General features: G+C 46.2%; 1 protein-coding gene across 17 annotated transcripts in view; it reads left to right on the top strand.

The window, feature by feature from the left end:
- The window catches only part of clasp2 (cytoplasmic linker associated protein 2), a 101451-nt gene that overhangs the window by 25770 nt on the left and 53649 nt on the right, over positions 1-22032 (top strand). For 15 of the 17 annotated variants that reach the window (XM_088928802.1, XM_088928801.1, XM_088928797.1 and 12 more), the window contains exons 7-8: positions 1474-1544; positions 21581-21727. In XM_088928802.1, coding sequence (XP_088784928.1) covers positions 1474-1544; positions 21581-21727 — 218 coding nt within the window. Of the gene's footprint in view, positions 1-1473; positions 1545-6300; positions 6530-21580; positions 21728-22032 lie in introns of those variants that run through there. The other 2 variants (XM_088928805.1, XM_088928804.1) reach the window with 2 other exon arrangements.

Below are 22032 nucleotides of genomic sequence, written 5' to 3'. Positions count from 1 at the left end.
TTTAGTTATACTGATCTTCCCTTAACTGAATGTCTGCATAAATAGGTAGAAATTGAACAAAAATGTAAATGTTTTTTGGGGGGTAAGCATCGTCACAAGTAGTACCAGACTCTCTCCACAAGGGGGGCGGAAACAGGTGGGATTTAGCTGGATTTTGTTTTTATTTTCATTGGGTTGACCTTGGTTGCCTTCACATGATGTAACCTACTAATCTGCTGTTCAGCCCACCGTCCCCGCAGGGTGTGTGTGTGTGGGGGGGGGGGGGCGGATGACGGATTTGGGAAGCGTGGCTAATCGATAAGTCCAGAGCACGGTGATCGGAGTGGAAAAGGGAGAAGGAGATGAGCTGACCAGACAGCTGGCAAATCTGTGAATTTATTTTGGTTTGCAATGTTCTGGGGGGAACGAGGACCCACCCGTTGTGCACCGCAGTGATACCGGCGATGACATCGCAAATTGCCTCTGGTTGCGGATCCTGGCTGTGGTGTGTTTTACTGAAGGCAGCGAGGCTGGGCAAGCCCGGGACCGAAGGCTGGGACGTGTATCGTTAAATAGTGAGCAGCTATTGATGACGGACGGGAGAGGTGCATTTTAAGGGACACCCAGCATGACAGGATATTTGGAAAATAAAATAACCTCTTACAAGTGTGTATGTACCCTTTTATAAATGCTTTGAAGGAGTCTAGCGAGGGTTTAGCTTAATGAGGTTTTCAGGTCTATTTATGGCATTTCCTAGTTCGTCCATCAATCCATCTCGCTCGTCCTGCAGCCTTGACACTCCAGAGCACATCCATCCATCCACCTGTTTTCCAGCTGCTTTTTCAGATATGCCTTGCATCAAAATTGCTCCTCCATCCTGCTTTCCCTGCCTTCCACATCTGTTTAATCTTGCATGTTAATTTCCCTGATGTTCACAGTTGGGTCCTCCGTCCCATCTGGGGGGGGGGGGGGGTGTCTAAGGAGTGCTCTGATGGTAGAAGGAAAGTTAGAGTTGCCCCATTATTTTAAAAGGCAAAACCAGTTTAGTGTTAATGTGTGCCCTGGATTTGTAATAGTGCATTCAGACGTATGCCTGGTAGTTCAGATGATCCTTTAAGGCTTTTGGGTCAAGTCCCTGCGATTTTTGGGTTAATTATTCATTGCATTCCGTCATTTGGAATAGATGACTTGTGCATCCAATTAAGTTTTGGACTAGTTGACTGTGTACTACTGTTTTGACTATGAAGCTATGAAGGTCTTTTTAAATGGTCTAAACAGATTGTGAAAACCAGACCGTAGCGTTGTAGACGGTGGTGGTAATGGTGAAGGAAATAGTGACGGCACACTTATTTTGTGCAACAGAATTCTCCAAAGCCAAATCTCTAAGGAAAGCATTTTATTTAGCTCAATAATACAATTAACACATCTACATACACTGTACAGTTTTCTGTATCTGGACTGATTTTTTTTCCCCCTTGTTTTGCCTGTTCTTAGACTGCAAGTGATCCTGAGCAAGTTTGATGAAGCCCTGAATTCTGGAAACATGGTTTTAAGCTATGGCCTGGGTAAGTAATTCAGTCAAGTCTTTTGTGCTTATTTGTACATGCTGGTTTGGTTTGTGGCCAAAGCTGGGGCTGTTCTCTTTAACTGAAACCATTTATCACCTAAGAAACCCTCAAGTTTTTGTAACCCAGTGGTACGCTTTTAGATTGCATAACAAAGATTTTGGCCTGTAGCAGAAAAATGAGTATACCCCTCTGATGTGATTAGCCTTGGATTTTTCTAAAAATGGAAGTCAAGTCCGAAAGTAACGTGTTGCTTTAGAACTTGGAGTACAGACTTGTTGCAAAAATGTGATTTTTTTTCAGCGTTTGTTTTTGGCGTCTGCTTCGTTTCTCTTTCGAATGAATGCACCCGGAAGACGGAGCTGCAGTTCTGCTTGCTGAGAGTGACTTGGGGGATCAGCACAGTTTGCAAATCGTTGCGAAAAGCAACCTGAGGGGAATCAAAACATATTTTAGGGGAACAAAAGCAGGCTGACCTGCTATGTGTCATAGTTATGTAACAACATTCATCCCTCCTGTTGGAGTCAAAGCATCATAAATTGGTAAACCACACACACGTCACACATTTTAATTTAATTATAATTCCTTACACTTATATAGGGCTTTCCTGGACACTCCACTCAAAGTGCTTTATAGGTAATGGGGACTCCCCTCCACCCCCCACCACCAATGTGCAGCCCCACCTGCCATTGTAGTTTATGCAGGAACCCCATTTCATTATGATAACTGTACTTTTGCTAGAAAGATGCTTGCCAGGTATGGAGTCAAGGGGCCAAAGAGCCATTGAATTGCTGTGGTTTTGTTAAGAGACTACGTGATGTCCCAGGAAGGAGGAGAAAATGATCACAGCACATTGCATCAGAAGCACTTTAAGTTGTTCGTGGAATCTGTCAAGACTCGAAGCAATCTGTGTCATGTAAACTAAGACGAGGGGCTGTTTTGAGTCTGGTGTAACGTTTGTTAGATTTTCCAAGGCCTTCTGAATAGCTGGAAACAGTGATTTGATGTGTGGCGGGCTCACCCATCTCGGGGTTTAGAAAAATGTCGTTCATATTGCACAACTGTTCGGGAGATTTTGCTGCTTCAGGTTTACCGTGGCCCTCAGTTTGCAGCAGCTTATTCCTGCCGGGGGTGCTGGAGCTGTAGACTGGGCGTAGAGAGTGGTACTAAGTGGTTTAAGCTGCAGTCCTGTTAAACTTTGTCTGAGATGTGAATGGGAATGGTGTGCGGTCTACAGGCAGCTGAGAGAAGAGATTGACTCGGTTCTTTACACCCCAGAAACCCTTCTTGATGGCTCGTGTGATTATAAATCTCGGTAAGTTCACTGGGTAGGCAAGGTGATAAGGCGGAAAGCTTGCATGCTGAGTGGCATCTGGAAACCTGCCTTATTAGAGTCTGTCCTCCAAGAGTAATAACGGGAGATGTTTGAGAAGGGTTCAGCGCTTTTACTGCATGTATAAATATATCTTATTGAAGGTATGAGAAACAATCCTCACATCGCTTAGGGTGGCAGACATAAATGTGCTTAGTGGTTTTTTTTTTTAGATCCAGCTGAAAAAAAGGAGATCATGGCTCCCCCCCTCCTGTCTTGGAGTCCTGCCATGTTGCATCTCTCCCTGCCAGCTCCTGCTGTCCGTGATGGTCCTGTTGCTCATGTAGCCTCAGAATGCACGTGGCCTGCTGAAGAGGTGTGCAGAAAGGCCCGGCTTTTCAGTCCAAAACTGTCATCACGGACTCCTTTTTTTAACTTGAGTGCTTAAATGAAAGGAGCCTTCTGGGCAAATTGTCTCCTTCAAGGTTGTCTGCTCTCCTGTCTTTGGAGAGCGAACGGTGTCCCTGCCAAGTGGATCATCAGGCTGCTCTGGCCTTGGCCTGTTTCTAATTAATTGACAAGAGACGAGCGGCCTGTGAATGGACACAGCCGCCGAGTGCTTAGTTATGAATTTGTCCGTTCGAGCACGCGGTGTTATCGTTGATGCATATGAGTGGATCTTAACCCTTTGTGTGATCGATCACCTTAATGCTGGCAGCACATAGGTTATTGTTCTTTCTGATACATGCTGTAATTGCACAGTGCACGTTACAGTATATTTAGAATGAGTTTCTGCACCATATTTCTGTATGAATTAGTTTGGTTAGTGCTTTTCATGCTGTAAGCAAAATAATGCAGGAAACCCCTTTAGGGACTGTAGCATACCCTTAAAACAGACGGATTTCTTGTTTTTCATATTAGGCTCTTCAGTGTTGATTGGAACACAGCTGCTTTGCATGACTCAGTCACAGAAGGCATTTAAGACGTAGGAGTTACGCAGAGAAATATTGCCGACGTGTGTAGTTTCAGCCACTGAAACAGCCTGATGAGGGTTTATGACATTGTTTCCACTCCTGGAGGTCTCTAGCAGAAAGAAACTGAATTTCAGACATAATAATGTCTGACATCATAATCCGAGCACAAGCAGCTGAACTGAAATAAACAAACATTAGTCAGGGGCATTGTGAAGCCAGCAGAGAGAGCCACTTTCTGCTCCTGTGCTGAAAGTACAAGATGTAGCCCAGAGGTTATTGTCATTTGCTCATGCATGTGAGAGTTCTGCCTCTGTGTAGGAGTAGCAAGTCTTCACATTTGTCAGACTGTGCCGTATAAACATGGCGTACAGTCAGGACACAAGCCACATCCTTTCAGCTGTGGATTTAGAAGCTAAAGTCATTGTGCACATTTTTTAAAGGCTTTGCATTGCAGATCTAAATTATGAATTGCATTCCACAGAGGTCCTTTCTTCTCACTGTTTCTAGTGCAGCAGGTAATGAAATGGGTCCTTCATTCTCTGGCCTCTATGTGGAACTACTTTATCCCAGCTTAATCCAGTGTAAATGCCCTCAAAACTGTTAGACATTCTAAGTTCACTTAACTTTGCATTTTTCTGCAGTTTAAAACGGCTGCAAGCCTTTGTAGGGAAGCTGTTTACTATTGATTTTTTTTCTGTTTAAAACTGATTTGACCTTGCATTCATTTAAAGTTGCACTGAATCAGTCTTGACCACACTGCACGGGTCTTGTAAACAAGTGGATCTTAGTCTTCGCGCGCAGTCCCGGTGATCGACAAAGTCTCCAGACGATCCCTGTTGACCTTAAACCACCACCTCTGCCTTCCCAGTGTGATGCTGAGACGTGCATCTTACCGGGCAGGGACACACCGCAGAACGGCGACTTGGTGAAAAGCTTCAGCTCTCGCAGATGAAGCACCGACAGACAAAGCCATTCATGCGAACGCGAGGGCAGTGCCATCTCTCCCCTGCCCTCGCCACAGTACCGCACGTCGCCTGGCATTTCAATACCACGCAGGGCAGGAGCAGTGGTTTCCGGAGCAGCTTCAGCTGGGGAGAGAGTAGATGTGGCTTTTCGAGAAGTGCTGATGATTCTTGCAGGCCCCTTTGGCAGCAGGCGAACGCACGTTTTTGGGGAACTCAAGCAGATGAACCCAGCTGGGTGTGTATGAGGAAAGGAAGTAATAGCGGCAAGAAGGGATTGCGTTTTCCCCGTCCGTCCATTTTCCAATCGCTTCTTCCAGTTTAGGGTCGCGGGGTGGCCAACAAGGCAGGGTACACCCTGGACGGGACACCAGCGATTTTATATTTTTTGGGCTGTTTTTGCAGGCTGTGGCTGGAGTCCCACTCCGTGTACGTCTCAATTATTCTGTCGCTCGAGTTAGGCGAGTCCGCTCAGCATTTTGTCAGTTCCGCGCTGTGCGCAAAAGCGTTTCAGCTCAAACGGGTCGTTTCCCGTTGAACGCGTTGGTGAGGTGGTTTGCCGGGCTCTGTGCAGAGGGGTGATGATTTAGATCGCCGTGCTGTGAGGGAGTGCAGGTGATGCTTTGGTAACCTTACTCAGACCTGCACTTTCCCTCTCAACTCTTGCCTCTTTCCACGCGCCCGTGTCGTGTAGGCAGGTCCCTTTTTGCGTGATCGTGATTCTGCCCCACGGTTATTCTTTATTGAGATTTTCTGTGCTGCCCGCCAGCGGAGCAGTTTCGTTTCCGACCCCCCTAACACAAAGCGTCCCCTTTTTTTTTTTTATTTGTATTTTGCAGAAGCCGAGCACCTGCGCTCTGAGTCACATTGTGTCACTGGCTCCGCTTGAACTAGAACATAAATCCGACAGCCCCCCCGAGACAGAGTCGCCATTGATGGGGCTCGACGTGATCTGTTTACTGTAGCAGAGCAGGCCTGCAAGCCGGAGTTTTTTTTTAAAAAAACCCTCAGATGCAGTACCCATTGCGCCTAGTTTCATGCACAGTTATAAACTTTCGGTTTCTGTCTTTTTGGATTTGTTTTTTTTTTTAATGGACCTGGGTAGAACCGGAGGAGAAAAGCCCGTTTTAAATGGGTTTTAAACCCGGATCTGTCGAGCAGGCTTGTCTCGGGTTTGATCGGCGTGAGGGCGCGTATTCCATCGGGAGTAGATCCGCGTTAGAGATTGCAGACACACGCTGAATGTGTTGATAATTGCACCGGGAAGTGCGCAAAATACCCTGTTGTGGTATGCTTAACACCGCTAAACAGTACGTCTAGCGTCCCCAAAAAAAGGCATCAGTCGACACGCAGGCTGACAACGTTAGTGACACGAAGTGGCGACACGGCGACAGCCTGAGCCCGGTGATTGAACCGCCTGCGAGCGGAGGGGGGCGGGTGGCGTGTTTCTGCGGCTCAAGTCGGTCGGGAGAGAGGAGGAGGAGGAGGAGGAAGCGGGGTGGGGGGTGGACTTTTATTTTGAAGCGGCGGAGCAGCAGCTGTTCGGCTGGCGCAGCGCAGCGCAGAGCCGCGGATCTGTCCGGGTCACGCAGAGCTCTCCGCCCGGTCTCGGCGCGGAGCCGTGCCGGCACCCACTCGCACCCGGCCCCGGTTGGCTACCTGCCGCTTCACCGAGGGGAGAGAGAGAGAGAGAGCTTCGTCCCGCCGGAGCCATGGCCGTGGGGGATGACGGGGATGGTGAGTGCCTGGTACAGAGGAGGGATGGCTCAGCTTGCGCGGACGAGGGGGAAGTCGTGGTGAGCCCGGCTCCTGCTGGTGACGGGAGGCGTGAGAGGGTTTTCGTTTACCCCCGGGGGTTATTTTTAGAAGGTGTTTTTCGGCTGGAATCGGCCTGGTGTTACCGTGCGCTCCTCCAAACGGATCCGTTACTTCACAGATATCGCACGGGCTCGGTGCGTGAAGTGAGGTCTGCTCGTAGCACAGCGAGTGTTGGCCGTCAAACTTGCGAGGCCAGGAAGCTCAAGACCTGGGTACCCGTGATTACAGGGGCGATTTCATATCCAAAGACACGGTTGAAAGTGCTTGGATAATATCCTTAAATACAAGATGACGAAAGTGCATCAGCTGGTACTTTGTGCAACCTTACAAATGTTTATATCTCAATTAGCTGGGGGCTGTCATTGGGAAATGCGTTCTGTTTCTGACTGCTCTGTGAAGATGGCTTAAAATAAGCCTTTGCCCCCACCGCTGGCCTGATATCTGATGAGTTGAATGCGATAACCTTCTTCACACATGCAAGAGCATTTCCAGGGAAACTGCAGTATACGTGCTTGCATTGTTGAACTGCATTTTTTTTTGGCGTTTCGTTTTTCTAAAATATCTGATTCTCCTGATTTGGTACTGCTTTGAAGTTCCTACCTGATCTGTGTTTCTACTTGTAGTAAACTTTGAGTAGTTTAGTCATTTTTTTTTCTAAAGAGATTAGTATAAATGTACTTGTTTTCTCTGTGGAGCATACTTGAAATTTAGCTTTGCTTTAAACTAACACGCAGTTTGTTTTTCAACTATAACTTGAAAAGGAGTAAAGGATTGCAACGTGTGCTGGATGTTTTTTGAAGCTTTGGGATCAGTCTTTTAGATGCTGTAACCTGGCATCACTCAACACTTCCCATTTCTCGACCTTCGGTGAGATATGATGTCACGCGCAGGTGACAAGTTTGAAACCCTGCAGGTCTGATTTGCACTTTGGATATCCATCTTGTGCGTGTGTGTGGCCGATGACGCGATTGCAAAAGATTTCCCTGACCTGGGTAAGCCTGGTTAAGAATATCAGTTCTTTGTTTCGAGGGTGACATAAACCTACCAGGAAGAAATGGTTGTAATTATTTTTAGGGGAGGGCAGCATTTCTGACTCCTACAGTAGAAGTCATGAGAGGGAGACTGAACACGTTTATAGTAGAACAGCCTCATTCATTAGCAGGCTTGCAAAGGAACAGGACCCCTTTTGCATTGTGTGGGAGTCAGGCTGGAGACTCTGTGTAGCAGCTTTGTCCATTAATGCCTGAAGCAGTCAACAAATGTGTAGGGTTTTTAATTTAGGGCTTGCTTTTGTGTCAGCGAGGGGATGACGGTTGCTCACCCGTTGAATACAGCCATAGTTGTATGTTCTGCAAGAGCACTCTGAAGAAATAGTTCAGGGATGCTTATTGACTTTCTTAGTTAAAAACATCCTCCGTCTTGATCTGTTTGCACTTCTGGACATTACAAAAGACCCCCTGAAACAAGAACTTCAAAAGGACTGGGTGGGAAACGTATTACTTCACTGTTGGCATTGTTTTTCATTTCTGGTGATCTGTTTCTAAAGCCCTCATGCCACTGAGTGTTTTTCCTGCTGACTGCATAACTAGAGGCGAAGTGAGTTGCACATTATAAAGAGAAAACATCGTCTGACATCACACCACAAGAGCAAACGGAGAATTGCAGCTTTCACCACTGGGAACATTATCAGTGCTGGAGGTTGCATGCTTTGTGGAATATCTGAGTCCAGCGAAGGTTTTCTATGGTGCTGAATGCAATTCCGTGACCTGAGTAAAGATCTAATTTTACTCTAAAGTTTTAGATTTGATTCTTGTGCTGTTTTTCTTCATCGTTCTTGAGAAGTAGGAAGTTTTGCTCTGCAGCGCGGTGTTAAGTACTAATAAGCGACACCTTCTGGGGCTGCGGTTCCTGGAAAGGTGGCAGGTGGATGATAAACTGAGATCCCTGCTATGCAAGAGTGAGTGATGGTCTTGTTTCCTCTTAGTCCTCCTTGAACCCATCACCAGCTGCAGAAACAAGTGCTGTCAGTGCCTTGTCATATTGGGGGGGGGGGGAGGGGGAGACTAATAACTGATTAGAAATATAGAGCTGATTTGGGTTTTAGCAGGAGACCTCTAAAAAGATCTAAGAATGAATATAGGATTGCAATGAACTGAGGTCGAGATTCAGTCTGATGTGAGTGTAAAATGACCTGGATCTGCTGTGCACGGCATGTTAGTCATCGGTTGTGTTCATTTGTTTCAATTATTCTGCTACATTGGTTTCCTCTTCGCTTTGCTGGTTTATTATTAGAAACGTAAAGCACAGTTATATAGTATAGATCTTGACAAGAGTCCCATTTGCACTTTGTCTGCTTGAGAGTTTTATTAAAACTTCATATCAAGAGCTGATTGTATAATGAGCTGTTTATTCTTCTAGTAAGATCAACTGAATGTCTAGAATGCAAGGGTGTACTCTAATCATTGCACTAATTTCAGATGGCAGATGTCTTTTGGTGTCTTTCAAATGCTGCAGTAGTTCCTTATAGTTCCTTAAATTACCTCACATCAGCTGGAAATGTGAGTTGCTCCTTTTTTTTTTGACACACTTCATTTTTCCCCTTTTCTCCTCCGAAGATGAAATGTAAGATTTCATTTCCAGGTTTGGTTTGTTTTAAACTGGCTGCTTTGTTCTGGCTTCCCTGTTAGATGTGCCGAGATGTTAATCGAATCGTGAGCAGTGTGGTGCTCAAATAAGCCATTTCCTAGTTTGCACATTGCTGCAGAGGGCCGAGTCCCATTTCCCTGGTTTGTTTCTGATGGTCGATTGCCACTAGGAGAGCGTTGTTAACCCAGCCCTCCGCTCCTCCTGCTGTCACTGTTAGCTACACGGAGGAGCCATCCCTGCTGGCTGAAAGATCCAGGTGTGGACTGCCCATGGGGTGGGCTGGGAATAGAGCTGTTCCCACTGACCGGCGAAAAAGAGCTAGGTCTCCGCATTTCTGGATCTCATAAAATCAGCTGCTTCGAGGGGCTTCTTAGCCACAGCTGTGGAAAAGAAGAACTCCCCCCCCCCCCCCATATTGCTGGTTTACGTGATCCACCTTCGCAGTAAGGGTGGGAATTCATCTTTTACAAAAATATAATGGCTACGGATACACTGTAAGGTGTAAACAGCTACACGTGGCAGGCAGAGTTTTGTTGCCTGTTCATACTGGCAGAGATTTCCCAAGTAGTTAAAATGTCTTGGCACGGAGCCACTGCTTAGAAATCTCCAACCAACTCACGTTATTTCACATCAGCGTAGAATCGGTGTGTGTGTGTGTGTGTGTGTGTGTGATCTGCACGTTACTGGAATTCTTTCCCTCATCTTACTGCCTTTGATATGAGCTATTTAGACATTGCAGGTAGCATCTAAGTTGTTTTGTAGACCCTCGTTAGCGTTACCTCGCATTAGGTTTTGTTTTCTTGAAGGTAAATGGTGTGTTGTCTGGTGTGAGTGGGAATAAGGTCCTGGTTCTTATGGTTTTCCTCCTAGTTTCAGGACTGGGCTTGGAATTCAGCCCTCCGGAACCTGATTGAGGGTGACAGCTCATTGCAAATAGAAATAAGATCAGTAGCTTGAACTTTCGTTTTAGGCGAGTTGTGTACACAAGTGGTGTAGTAGGCCTGGCACGGACCCCTCTCTGGGAATTAGCCTCGGCTGCTCTGTGCTGGAGAAGGTTATGCAGTTCCCTCGTTCCCCCCCTGTAAAGAGATGGGGGTGGTCAAGAGTGCCAGACGCACAGGGAGCACCGACTTGTTCGGTCTGGGTTCTGCCCTTTGCTCTCCGGTGAAGTAGGCTCGGCGAATCTGGACCTTTACACAAGATGGAGGCTTTGTCGGTGAACAAAAGTGACTGAATGGCAGGAGTGCTTTTCTTTAGCCAGTCGCCTGTCTCCATTTTGCTTACTGTATATTTAAAGACTTGTGTTATTGTGGCCTGCTTACAGATATTTGTGTACTGTGGTCCTATTCATGGTTTCTTCATTGTAATATAGGCATTTCTTAGTGAAGGCTGTTCAGAGGCTTGACATTCATTCTTATAGTAGAGAGGAGCACTCCTTGTCGCCGGGTGGAATTCATTCCCACAGTATCCGGTTTTCCTGGGGCTGTCCTCTCCTTTCTCCGATTGAGCTCCCTAAAAGGAGTGGGTTGAGCAGTTTGCTCCCAAGAAACTAGCTGATGTGCTTAAAAGTTAAGCTTTTCAGGGAGCTGTTTCTGGGAACACATCTGCTCTTGATAGTGCTTACATGAGTGTGCAAGTGTATTTTATTTAGAGCACATGGTGCACAACATTGTTCTGTGGGCTCTTGGGGATCTGTGAACCTAAACAAAGTTCATGGAGGCTGTGGAAAGTAAGTTTGACACATCTGTTAATTTGTTTTTGTCTTGTGAAGCGAATTAGCTGATAATTATGCAAGAGAAGCCTTTTGGTTTTTTCGCTTTGCGTTAAAATGCCTACCTAATTTCCCTGATGTTCCGGAGAACCATTTCTGCTTCACGAAATGACGGGCGGTGTTGGGAAATTTTTATTTTTGACGTCTTCTGCAATTTTAGAACTCTAAAGTGGGACACCAAGGCCTCTTTGCGCAGTGCGTAATGTTGCTCTTCTTTCCCCCCGGTGTACAGAGGAAAGCTGTTATGCTGAGATTCAGTGTTGGTAGCAGGTGGCGCGGTGTCTTGAGTCCGAGTGCCTGTCCTGCAGGGCACAGATGCCCTCTCCAGGAGATGTAAGTGGACAGGCCTGGTGAGTAGGCTGTCTTCAGGGCATTGTAATCCTCCCAGTGGGTCCTGCAGTCCTGACAGGGCTCAGTGGAGTCTGGCGTCTGTGTGAAGCCAAGTTAACCCTTCAACTGCCACTGCTGGGAAGTGGTAGTGAAGGTGAGCTTATAGCCTGTAGTTAGCCAGACAGGACACTGGCCTCCTCTCATTTGCCGTCTTCCTTGTGTCGTGTAGCTGTTTGTTTTCTCTACAAATTTCATGGTTTTTTTTCCCCACACCTGTGTTTTGTGGTTTGACACTTAGACTGTTTCCAGGACCTTGGGAACAGAGCAGAGACCGAATGGAGTCAAGAAAGGCTCCTGGCCCTACCAGTTACTGTCATCCGACACGTTTCTCGAGCTCTTTTGCTTTGCTAGAGCAGATAAGGAAGATCGTTTTGTAAACTAAATTGTGGTTGTAATTCAGTGAGAAATACCTGCACGTGCACCCTTTGCATGTTGGGAGTATTTTATGTTGTTAGCAACCCTGAATATATTGCATTTGCTTTATTTTAAAAGTAAGAGCTCATATGTTGTGCATGAAAATAAAACAATCACTACAAAGTGCAGTTATCTGAAACTGGATTTAGGTTTTGTGAGTATTTATTATGAAGCGAGTTCGGACGTGGGAGGGGGAACAAAGCAGCTGGGTTCAATGAAATATTTTTAAAAAGAAGTGCACTGAAATATGAAAATGTTTCTCTTTTGACGTGACACGTTTTCATTCTCAAGCTTTCTTGAGTTTAACATTAGAGGAGACTAAGAACTCGGTTGCCAGAATTTGGTAGTGATAAAGTTCTGTCTTTTTGCGTTGATGTGCCTGTGCTGTGCGGACGGCTCATTTGCTACACAATCTAGGAGGTGGCCGACATGCTGACCTCTGGCCTCTGTCCGGTGCCCCTCACTGAGTCCGAGAGGGAGCATGGTGTTGTGAGTCTTGAGTGTTGCGAGCTAGTGTTGGTGTCTGTTAGTGCTCTGAAGACGTTTGTGCATAGTTGTGTAAACTCCGCTAGGGTGTGCTGCACAGCCCATGTGAACTAAGAAAGGGCAGATCTTACTTCTTCTACGTTGTTTGTGTCAGCTGAGATGGAGCTCTTATTCGGAGGCGGAGTGGTGGACTGTGGCTCAAGATCTGCGCCTGTGGCTGGAAGGTTGCTGGTTCAAATCCCGCGGCCGGCAAAGGAATCCTGCTCCATTGGGCCCCTGAGCAAGGCCCTTAACCCCAACTGCTCCAGGGGCGCCGTATAAATGGCCGACCCTGCGCTCTGACCCCCAGCTTCTCTCCCTGTCTGTGTGTCTTATGGAGAGCAAGCTGGGGTCTGCGAAAAGACAAATTCCTGATACAAGAAACTGTATATGGCCAATAAAGTGATCTCTCTATCTCTCTTTTCCTTCTGAATTCACACTCTAGCGTCCTGGTGTTGCCCTCTTATCAGAAAGTTCATGGCTGAGGACCTGTTCGTTCTGTACCCTGCATGGGCACTGCCCACAGTGTTTGCCTGCAGAGAAGGGACCCAGGGAGCAGCAGTGCCGCCTGCCTCTCTGCCCTCATGCCCTTTTACTCTCTCAGCCTTTTAAAATTTTGGCCTCGCAGGCGTGGAAGGAAGTGAAAAGTTTACGCTAGTTGAAGAATGTTCATGATGTATCGGAGTTGAGCTGGTGCTTTCGTTTATTTCCCTAAAGTCAGCCAGATTCTTCCTTTCAGTACATCTTCAGTGTCCCTCAGTCCTTACTACAGGTGATATTCTTTATCAGTTCTGTTCAGTGAGTTGTTCTCTGATGGCTTCCATCTCATTTCTTTAAACAGGGGAGTTGAATGCGTATACAGTAGGTGAAAGTGAGAGGCATTGAATCTGAAAAGTTCACCCTTTTCTACCTTTGTGTACAATCAGGGGAGAGAAGTTGTGCTACTAGTTGTGCTAGCAGGGCCTTGGTTCAGCTGAGCAGAATTGTCGCTCTGAGGTCATTTCGATTTATAGCAAAGCCCTACCTGAAATAAGCTCCTCAGTGATGAGATTAGTTCAGAGCTCAATGCACACGACTGTTTGCCCTGAAATGCCCAGAGTTATTGACCCTATGTGTTATATCTCCGATATCTAAATAACTCTATTCATATGAGGGAAGACAGTTAAGTGTAAATTTCTCTTTTAAATTTCAGTCATCGTATTCATTCCTATAAGAGCTAGGTTTATTCATTCAGATTTGCGTTGCTTTAGATGAAAATGTTTTTTCATCAGCCATGTTCGACTGAAAGCTGAGTTGGAGGATGCATGCTCATTACTGTGCACAGTCGGGATTAGTGGAAACAGCTGTTTTTCACTTGCCCAGTCAGTTCCCTTGAGTTGTCGTCCTGGGTTAAGTGCCATAAGCGTCTTGTGATCAGCTCAAGCTTATACAACCTCAATGGCTCTTACACTCAGGTTCCCTCTAGTAACATGAGATTCCAGGTCGGCTTTTCTGCAGTGAGCTGCACTCCTCAAAGCGCGCGTCTGTTTTCAAAACATGCTGTTCTCCAGGCTGTCATGATAACCGTCTCATTGCATCGGAATGATGTCCGACACATGCCAGCGATTTGATCAGTCTCCGGTTCTGATTTTGTGGAAATGCTCGTGTAGCTTCACTTCACCGGTGTCTGTTTCATCAAGCAGACTTTCACTGCTTCGGGAGAATCGTTCAGTTGCTTCAGCTGAAAAGCCTTGATGAATCTTGTATGAACCTAGTTACAAAAGGATAAGGCGAAGGGACGCTTTTTAAGGTCTACGTGAGGTAATGTTGCACAAAGACGAAAGCTGTGTGGACAGGAAAGAAGAGCCTGCCTCTCAGGACCTGAACACTATATGGGTGCTTTATGTACTGCCTGCAGGAGAGAGAGGGCATTTTGGTTCGTGTTGGCAGTGATGCATGTTGATTCCTTCTTTGTTTGACTCGCTCAGGGTTTATGCCAGAAACATCACATTACAAGGATTTGAAAAATTTGAACTTGACTTCTGCGCAGTTAAAAACATGATTTTGTAGCCTTATTCCTGAGAGGTAGAAGGGTTTTAGCAGGCAGCCAGGTCCTTAAACTATTGCTGAAATATAATGGGTGGATCTAAAATAGGCAATAATTGACCAAATCCATAGTTTTCAAAAATAGTTCATATTCAAAATGCTCCGATTCTTTTTGTTTTTGTTGTGTCCTTCTTGATACTTAATCAAGAAGATGGTACTTGATACTTAAGTTGTGACATTAGGCCTGTTAATCCTCTGATGTTATGTTGACTTGTGGATATGTATAGTAATTTCTGTTACCCATGTGTGTATAAACTGTAAATACTTACACTGCCAAGGCATGCGATGATGTCTTTGAGTAGCCAGTATGCCTTGTCCACCACAGCACTGCCCCACGGTCTTCAGCCACTCCAGCCGAGATTCAGAGGCGATTATGGAAATGAAAAATAGCCACCTCAACTGCTTTTCTGCTTCTTTTGAAACAAGGTGTTGCAAATTCCAGACAGCTGCTTCTGAACCATTTCAGGTTAGCGTAAAAATGTATAAAAAAACAGCAAAAGGAAAGCTTTCTAGATACCATTAACAGGCTAAATTTGGCCGAACCAGGTGACGGGAGAAAAAGGGTGAGAAATTTTGCTCCAGTTTTCCTGCTGGATTCTGTTATTGCACTGCGTCATTCCTCAGGGGTACTGCCGAGAATCGTTCACAGCAGAATAAAGAACAGTGCTGAGACTTCAGTTCACATGGTTTTAAAAAAGCAGTGCCGATCCTTTCACAGAAACATATTGGCAGGGTTTTTTTTAGACATAAGTAGTAAAGTAAGCAGACATCACAAAGCTCCCGAGAAACAGAGAAACTGTCTGCCCTCTCAGATATTTTGTTTATTCCACCTAAAAGCTACCTGACTGTTAAAATGGACGCAGACAGTTAAATATTTCGAATGCATGTTCAGCAAATGCACAACTCCCAGCAAAGATCACCTTCATTCCAGTTTAAAATATCACAGCTGACCCGTGTAGCTTGTTTGTACCGACGCGTATCGGAATTGTGCTCTGAAAATTCAGAGCTCGTGTGTGAAACGGAGTTGCAGCATGGCAGCTCGTTGCAGAAGCTGCCATATTGAGACATACCAAAGGGGGGGGAAAAAGCACAGATGAACCCAGGCAGCTTAACATTATACTTTACTAATGCAAAATGAGACACGACTACAGTGAGCAGCACATGCATTTACAGTTCTTCCCCCAAGCACATTTTGCACCACATCTTACACCCTCCGACAGCTTGAATTTCCTGTAACACCATGCAGATGGACTAGGGAGCTCTCGCTTCCAAAGGAATCTCTTCACGCTAGAGCGTTTTGTGCGTGACCTAGTTTAAATAATCGGGCAGTGTTGACCATGACAACATGACCGTCTGCCTTAGGACTGAGAAGCAGAAATGCCAACTATGTCGAAGCGCAGAGATCTGTGCCGTTACAAACCACATCTAAAAGGCAGGTTGCCTCATGTGGTAGCATCCTCTGACCAACCCTAATTTCAGCTCTGGAGTCTGCCAGTTACTAGAGAGTGGCGTCTGGAGAAGTCACCTGATGCTCTTATTTTGAGGTGGCTTTTTGAGGTTGAAAGTAGCTCTTTTTAGTTTACACGCAGCACAAGAGTCCCCCCCCCCCCATGTGCTCACCTCGCTTGCTTGGAAAGAGATGAGATCAAAAAGATTCTTGACATTGCGTCACTTAAAGTAAAAAATCTATTCCCAGCTCAGGCTGAAAATGCATGCCATCCAAACTCTCCAATATCAGCTGCTCTCAATCCTCTCTCTTCCAGACACATGACTTATTTTTCTAAATCTCCAACTATTGGTGACTGGGCGTTTTCTGTCTCTGCTTCACTTTTGTAGAAAGCCCTTCCTCTGACTCCTTAAGAGGCAGGTTTTTTTTTTTACTTTTTAAATCTTAAAACTCAATGTTTTGCTAGGGCCCTCTCTGAATGCCTTGCAGTTTGTCCTGTATGTTTACATTTCATTTACTTTTTATGTTTTTTTTCTTTTTTCTTCATAATGTACAGTGTGTCCTTGGATTTCGAAAGGCGCTTTATAAATAGGTTATTATTCATTTTTAATCAGCTCATAGTATTCCTAGAGCAGCATGGCTCCATTACCTGTATGTGATTCATGCAATTCCAACAACAGGTGTCAACACCTATTAATGCTTCAGAGATTACAGCAGAGAGCTACATCAATGTTTACCAAACAAGGTTAATTCCATGCTATAAAATGGTGATGTATTAGGCCGTGGAACTGGAGTTCCGAATTCAATTTGCCTCTGATTGATCGTCCCAAAGTTGAGTATTTTTCAATTCAACTCGATTATCATTTCTGTTCTTTGAAATTGGAATTGACCACAGCTTCCCCAGTCACATTGTTAAAACTGATATCTCGGCTTCTTTCAAGAAACAGTTGGCCGAGATCTTTGGATCTTTTGTATCAAGAAAATACAAAGACTTTCAAAGACCTTGTCTAAGAGTCAAAATAATTTCAAAGGTGAACATTTTTGTTGCCTCTAATATTGTCTTATAAATGGATGTAAATGTTCCAACTAATGCACAGGAGCTCCTGATTTTAAATAATAGTCAGTAGGATAGATTTCTAAATCTCAGTGTTGATATAGACTGATTTTGCTGATTTCCATACCTGGAAATGCGGGACTGCATCTTTATACATTTCTGTCCAAGATGTTGCTCTCTGTCTGCCTTGAAGGATGATTGATAACACTTCTGGCAGAACAAGAGTGTGATAACTAACCTACCAGCTCTTGATATGATCTGGATTAGCCTGCCCTCTGAATCTTCTTGTGTTTATGAAGAGTGAACGACCTTTTCACATTCATCTGAAATTACATCTCTCAAAATGTTTTGCATGTCTGAAAGGCACAAGAATTTTGCTGAATAGATTTGGTTACGTAGGTTAATTGTTCAAATAGCTGAAAGTGTAGGAAGGATTTTTAGTGAATATGTCTTTGTTTTGAGTTGCCTTTTCTGTTGCCAGTTTTTAAAATGCAATTTATTTATTAATCTTGGTGATGCAATGTGTATAGCAGTATAATATTAGACATTTACTGTGGTGCTTGAAAATGTTATCTTGCACTTTCTTTGCACTAACTAGCTCGGGTAATGGTGGAAATTGTTTGCATTCAACACTTACCTCTTGCATATTTTAGACGTCTTCATCTTTCTGTTAAGCTTTGCTCTAGCATTGTGTTAAAAATGAGGGTGAGCTTGGAACCTTTTAACTATCTTAATTGAACAGCAGCAGCAATTAATTTGAATTTGATTAAAACGGTGGTTGCAGTCCTGTAATCTTAGCAATTTGTGGAATTAAAGACGCTTTTCAGAATTTTCTCTTAAGACTTGCTCTCCTTCTGTAAAGCTCCAGCGCTTACGGTTCTCTGCCAGTCATTCGGCGCCAGTGAAGGATTTCTTTTTCATCCGGGCACCACAAAGCTGCTTACTGTGGGGCAGGGTGGTGATAACGTGGACCTCCTCTCAGAGGCTGAGGCCACCAACCAGGGCTGCAGCATGGAGGAGCCTCCTGTCCACGGCAGGACAGCGAGAGCACGGGGCCAAGGTACAGATGCCGGTTAATCTAGTCGGCTTTGGAATGTGTAAAGGAACGAGCACCCTGCAAAAAAAAAAAACAACAAACGTTGATATGGGAAGAACGCACAGACATTGGCCTAGTCCAGACTCGGGCCCATGAGTTGAGGGAGCTGTGTCAACAGTCTCTCGGGATGGGTTTAAGGGTTTGCCTTTTGTTTTAATTCTTATTTTGGAGTATGTCCTTGTAAGTGTAAAAATCAAAGGGATGAAACTAAACTAGGAGGAGGTGTTGCTGAACGTTTTCCACTCCCATTCCCATTTCCATTTAGTTGTTCTCTTAGCTTGATGTGGTCTTTTAACATGACAGGGCCCTGCTGCCACAGTCTCCATGGGAACCGCACTCTCTGCTGGGCGATTTGTCTCGGTTCTGTGTGTGTGCGTGTGTGTGCAGGTTTCTAGCCCCTGCCTCATGATACTGCATGTTTCAAAGATGGCCATCCAGACACAGAGCAAGCACGGGCCAGGTTAGAGTCAGGGGACATTCGGAGGTCAGATTTTCAGTTTGTAATAGTGTCCAGCAGTAGGCAAAAATGGCGTACAATATTTCTTGTGAAAAAGAAGGCTAGACTTGGGTGTGTTTTCTTTCTACAAGGGTATGCTACTTGCATTTTGTCTGGGTGTCCAAAACTCTCGCAGGACATGGAGAAATGTTTGCAGTTATCCTGCTCTTAATGTGAAAAGTGTTTCTTTTCGCATATGGAAAGAAAGAGACATAAGTCTTGCGTTCACTTGTCTTCACACATGTTAATATGTCCTGTAGCCCCTGTTAATCCTATAAAAATAGTCTTTTGCATAAGGCATGATCTCATCAGTCCTCTGTTTTGCGAGTTTGACTGTCTCTTTCTCGTGAGCTCGTTCTGCCTTAGGATGGTGCTGGTGGTTGGGTGTTGTTTCAGTCAGGTAGACCAGACCCGTCTTTGGAGGTGGTCTTGAGACTCTTGTGGCTGTAATGTTTTCATTAGGAACATTATAGGATCAGGTTAATATAAATCCTGGAGAGAGGAGTACAGAAACCTGGTTGGTATAGGTCTAAGGAGCAAGTGAGGGTTAATTGCAGCTGTGTCAGTGTGTGCTGGCTGCAGATGAATAAGTAAAAGTTAATATTTCATTGAAAAATAGAAAGAAGAAACCCAGAATTTCAGTTAGTGGGCCTTCATGAGGTGTGCACGGTGGTTCAGCAGGCCAGAGCTCCTTCTGAGAGCGCACAACTCCTTCCTGGATGGGACATCTCCCAGCACCTTCATTAACTTGAAAGATTTTAGGCATTTATTCTTGGAATTTTAAAATGTAGTCTGTAGTCTATTGACTTGGGCCTGTATTAGCTATGATGTCTATAATCACTATTGCCTGGTGTTACTGTAATGATAATTCAGTCCCCAGCACTGGGGCAGACTTATCCTTTACTACACTGTGTACTGCAGTTAAAGACTAGTAGGCTATTTTTGTTTATTAATGTTCTTCTCCTACATTGTTTAGTAGTATCCCTGTGAAAGGTTTATCCAAAAACACCTATAAATGTTGGAGGAGGTGTTTTCCTCTTGGACTTATTGAATCCCTGCACTATGTGGTAATTTTCCTGAAGTTTTCTTTGCCTCTTCCAAACTGTGGTTGTACAGTACCCGAGTTGAATTTGTGACTTTGCGTTAACAGATACTGAAAATGGCAGCCGTTTTTGTGCCGGAGAAATTGCTATCTGTCCATGATGTTGCACTGTACTTGTTGAATAATTTGTATTATGCAAAGGTTTTTTTTTTTTACTTGAAAAGCTTAAGAGATCCTGGCGCAAGTGGAGCTCTTGTGACTGTTTAGGTTTAGCTTTTAAAATGAAGCAGGGAAATTGGGGAGAGAAGGTTTAATCTTGGCGCGATAGCCTATAGCCTCCGGTGCGATGGGGCTGTTGTTAAAGGTTACGGCCCGGGAGTAGCCTGCATGCGTCTGTGTCTGCCTGCTGCCTGATGGGAAGCTGTGGACCGATGGGAGCACTGACTGCAGCCCTCAGTGCTTGGAGGAGCCTCGCCCAGCTCGTTAAGGATGCGAGGCAGCGCTGAGCTTTATGAAAGACCGTCTGCTCACAAAAGAGCAGCTCCCAGCTGAGCGGAGGGCACTCCCATCTGCTGACCGCTGTCCCCTCTCCGACTCCGAAATCCAACCCCAGGCAGCGGTATCCTGTCCAAGGGAGGGGGAGGCAGGGGGGGGGGGCAGTGGCAGTCGGGCTGAAACGGAGAGCCAAGCACGGGGATTTTCTGCCGAAACGTGCCTTCGCAGTCATCATCCGTGTTTGCCGCTTGTACGGAGGAGGATCAGATGAAAAGCGCAGCAGGCCTTGCGTTCGTAGAGGCGTGTGTAAAAAAAAAAAGAAAAATCGCTTGCACTTGCACACAAACTTGCTGCTGCATCCTCAGAAATGTTTGTGCCTGGATCTGTGGTAATTAGCTTAGGATGTTCCGTCAAGGGGTGGGTGTGTGTGTGTGTCGGGGGGGGTGAAATCAGATTTATATGCAGGAAGAAAACGCATCTCTCCAATGGCACTGGCTGCAAGGCGATGATGTCATCTTGCAGCTGATTGGCCCATTCGGCCTCCAAGGGAAGGGGAGGAAGAAAGAGGAGAGAGAGAGAGAGAGAGAGAGAGGGGGGAAAAATGCCGGCACGAGCCTGAATGGTGCTTTCAGTGTGTGGGAGCTACAGGCAGGAGCCTCGGCTGATCTGCAGATTTGGGGCTCTGGGATCTACCTCGCCTGGCCATGTGAGCTATTGCCAGGACAGCAGCGTGCGAAGGGCCCGTTGAAAGCCCTCGATTTCTGTTTCTGGGGGGGGGTGTTCAGAGGGATGAGGCGCCTGATCTGCAAGAGGATCTGCGATTGTGAGTTGCGGGAGGAGCTGGGTGGACTGGAGGGGCTGCTGGAAGGTGTGGGTGGCTGTGGAGCCGGAGAGACGGCGGTGGGAGGGGGGGGCTCTCTCTTTGCCTCTTTGCATGTTTTCCGATGCCCGACATGCACGGGTCTCGCAGGGCTGCTGTCATGCTGGGCTGCGGTCTATTGTTTTATGCAGCGCGTAGGCAGTCACAGTGACAGGAGTCTGCCTGCACTCGGCAGCTCACTGTTGGGCTGCTTTCGTTTCTGTCCTGCCGGTGAGGGGGGAAGGGGTTTTGGGGGGTACCACCTCAGTGAGTGCCTGCATTGCGTGCCTTCGCACGTCGGGGAATTGGGATTGTTTGTAAATGCTGTGTATTTCCACCATAAACTGTACATTCAATGCAGTGAAAGTAAGGGTGTGTTACAGGGAAAGATCCCTGGTGTCACAAGGTGCACAAAAACAATCCAGTTTGTAATTTTTCTAAATTGTATTGAATGTGCCCGTATGCTGATTTGTCCTGAAAGGCCTATTGGAAAAGGATGATTGTAGCGGGTAATTACTATTGATCACTCCCCCCCCACACACACACACATACACCCTCCTCCTCTGCTCTCTCTGTTGTGGCTCAGTAACTGCAAACAGGCAGTTTTTTTCCCTTTAAAGACCTTCCCTGCTTTTGTTTTTTTCCCCCAGACAAAAGCTTCGATGACGACGAGTCTGTGGACGGGAACAGGCCCTCGTCCGCCCAGTCCGCGTTCAAGGTCCCTGCGCCGAAACGGCCCGGCAACCCCAGTGGCGGTTCCCGGAGGCCCAGCGCCACGGCCGGACCCAAGATCGGAGGTAAACCCGCCGGCCTTGTGCATTCCCAGCAGCCCCCCGGCACCAGAGCGGCCCGTCTCAGAGGAGCCTCTGCGATTGATCAGATCCTCTCAGGCCCTGGGCATTCCCAGCAGCCCCCGGCACCGAAGCAGCCCGTCTTGGAGGAGGCGCTGTGATTGGTCAGGTCCTCTCAGGCTCTGGCCATTCCCAGCAGCCCCCCGGCACTGAAGCGTCCCTGTGTGGCCCGCCTCTGCGATTGGTCAGGTCCTCTCGGGCCCTGTGTGTTCCCAGTAGCCCCCAGCAGCGGAGCAGCCCATCTCAGAGGA

The sequence above is a fragment of the Atractosteus spatula genome, chromosome 12 (assembly GCF_055471065.1).
Source record: "Atractosteus spatula isolate fAtrSpa1 chromosome 12, fAtrSpa1.hap1, whole genome shotgun sequence".
Classification (NCBI taxonomy): Eukaryota; Metazoa; Chordata; class Actinopteri; order Semionotiformes; family Lepisosteidae; genus Atractosteus; species Atractosteus spatula.
This window is presented reverse-complemented; position numbering and strand designations above follow the sequence as displayed.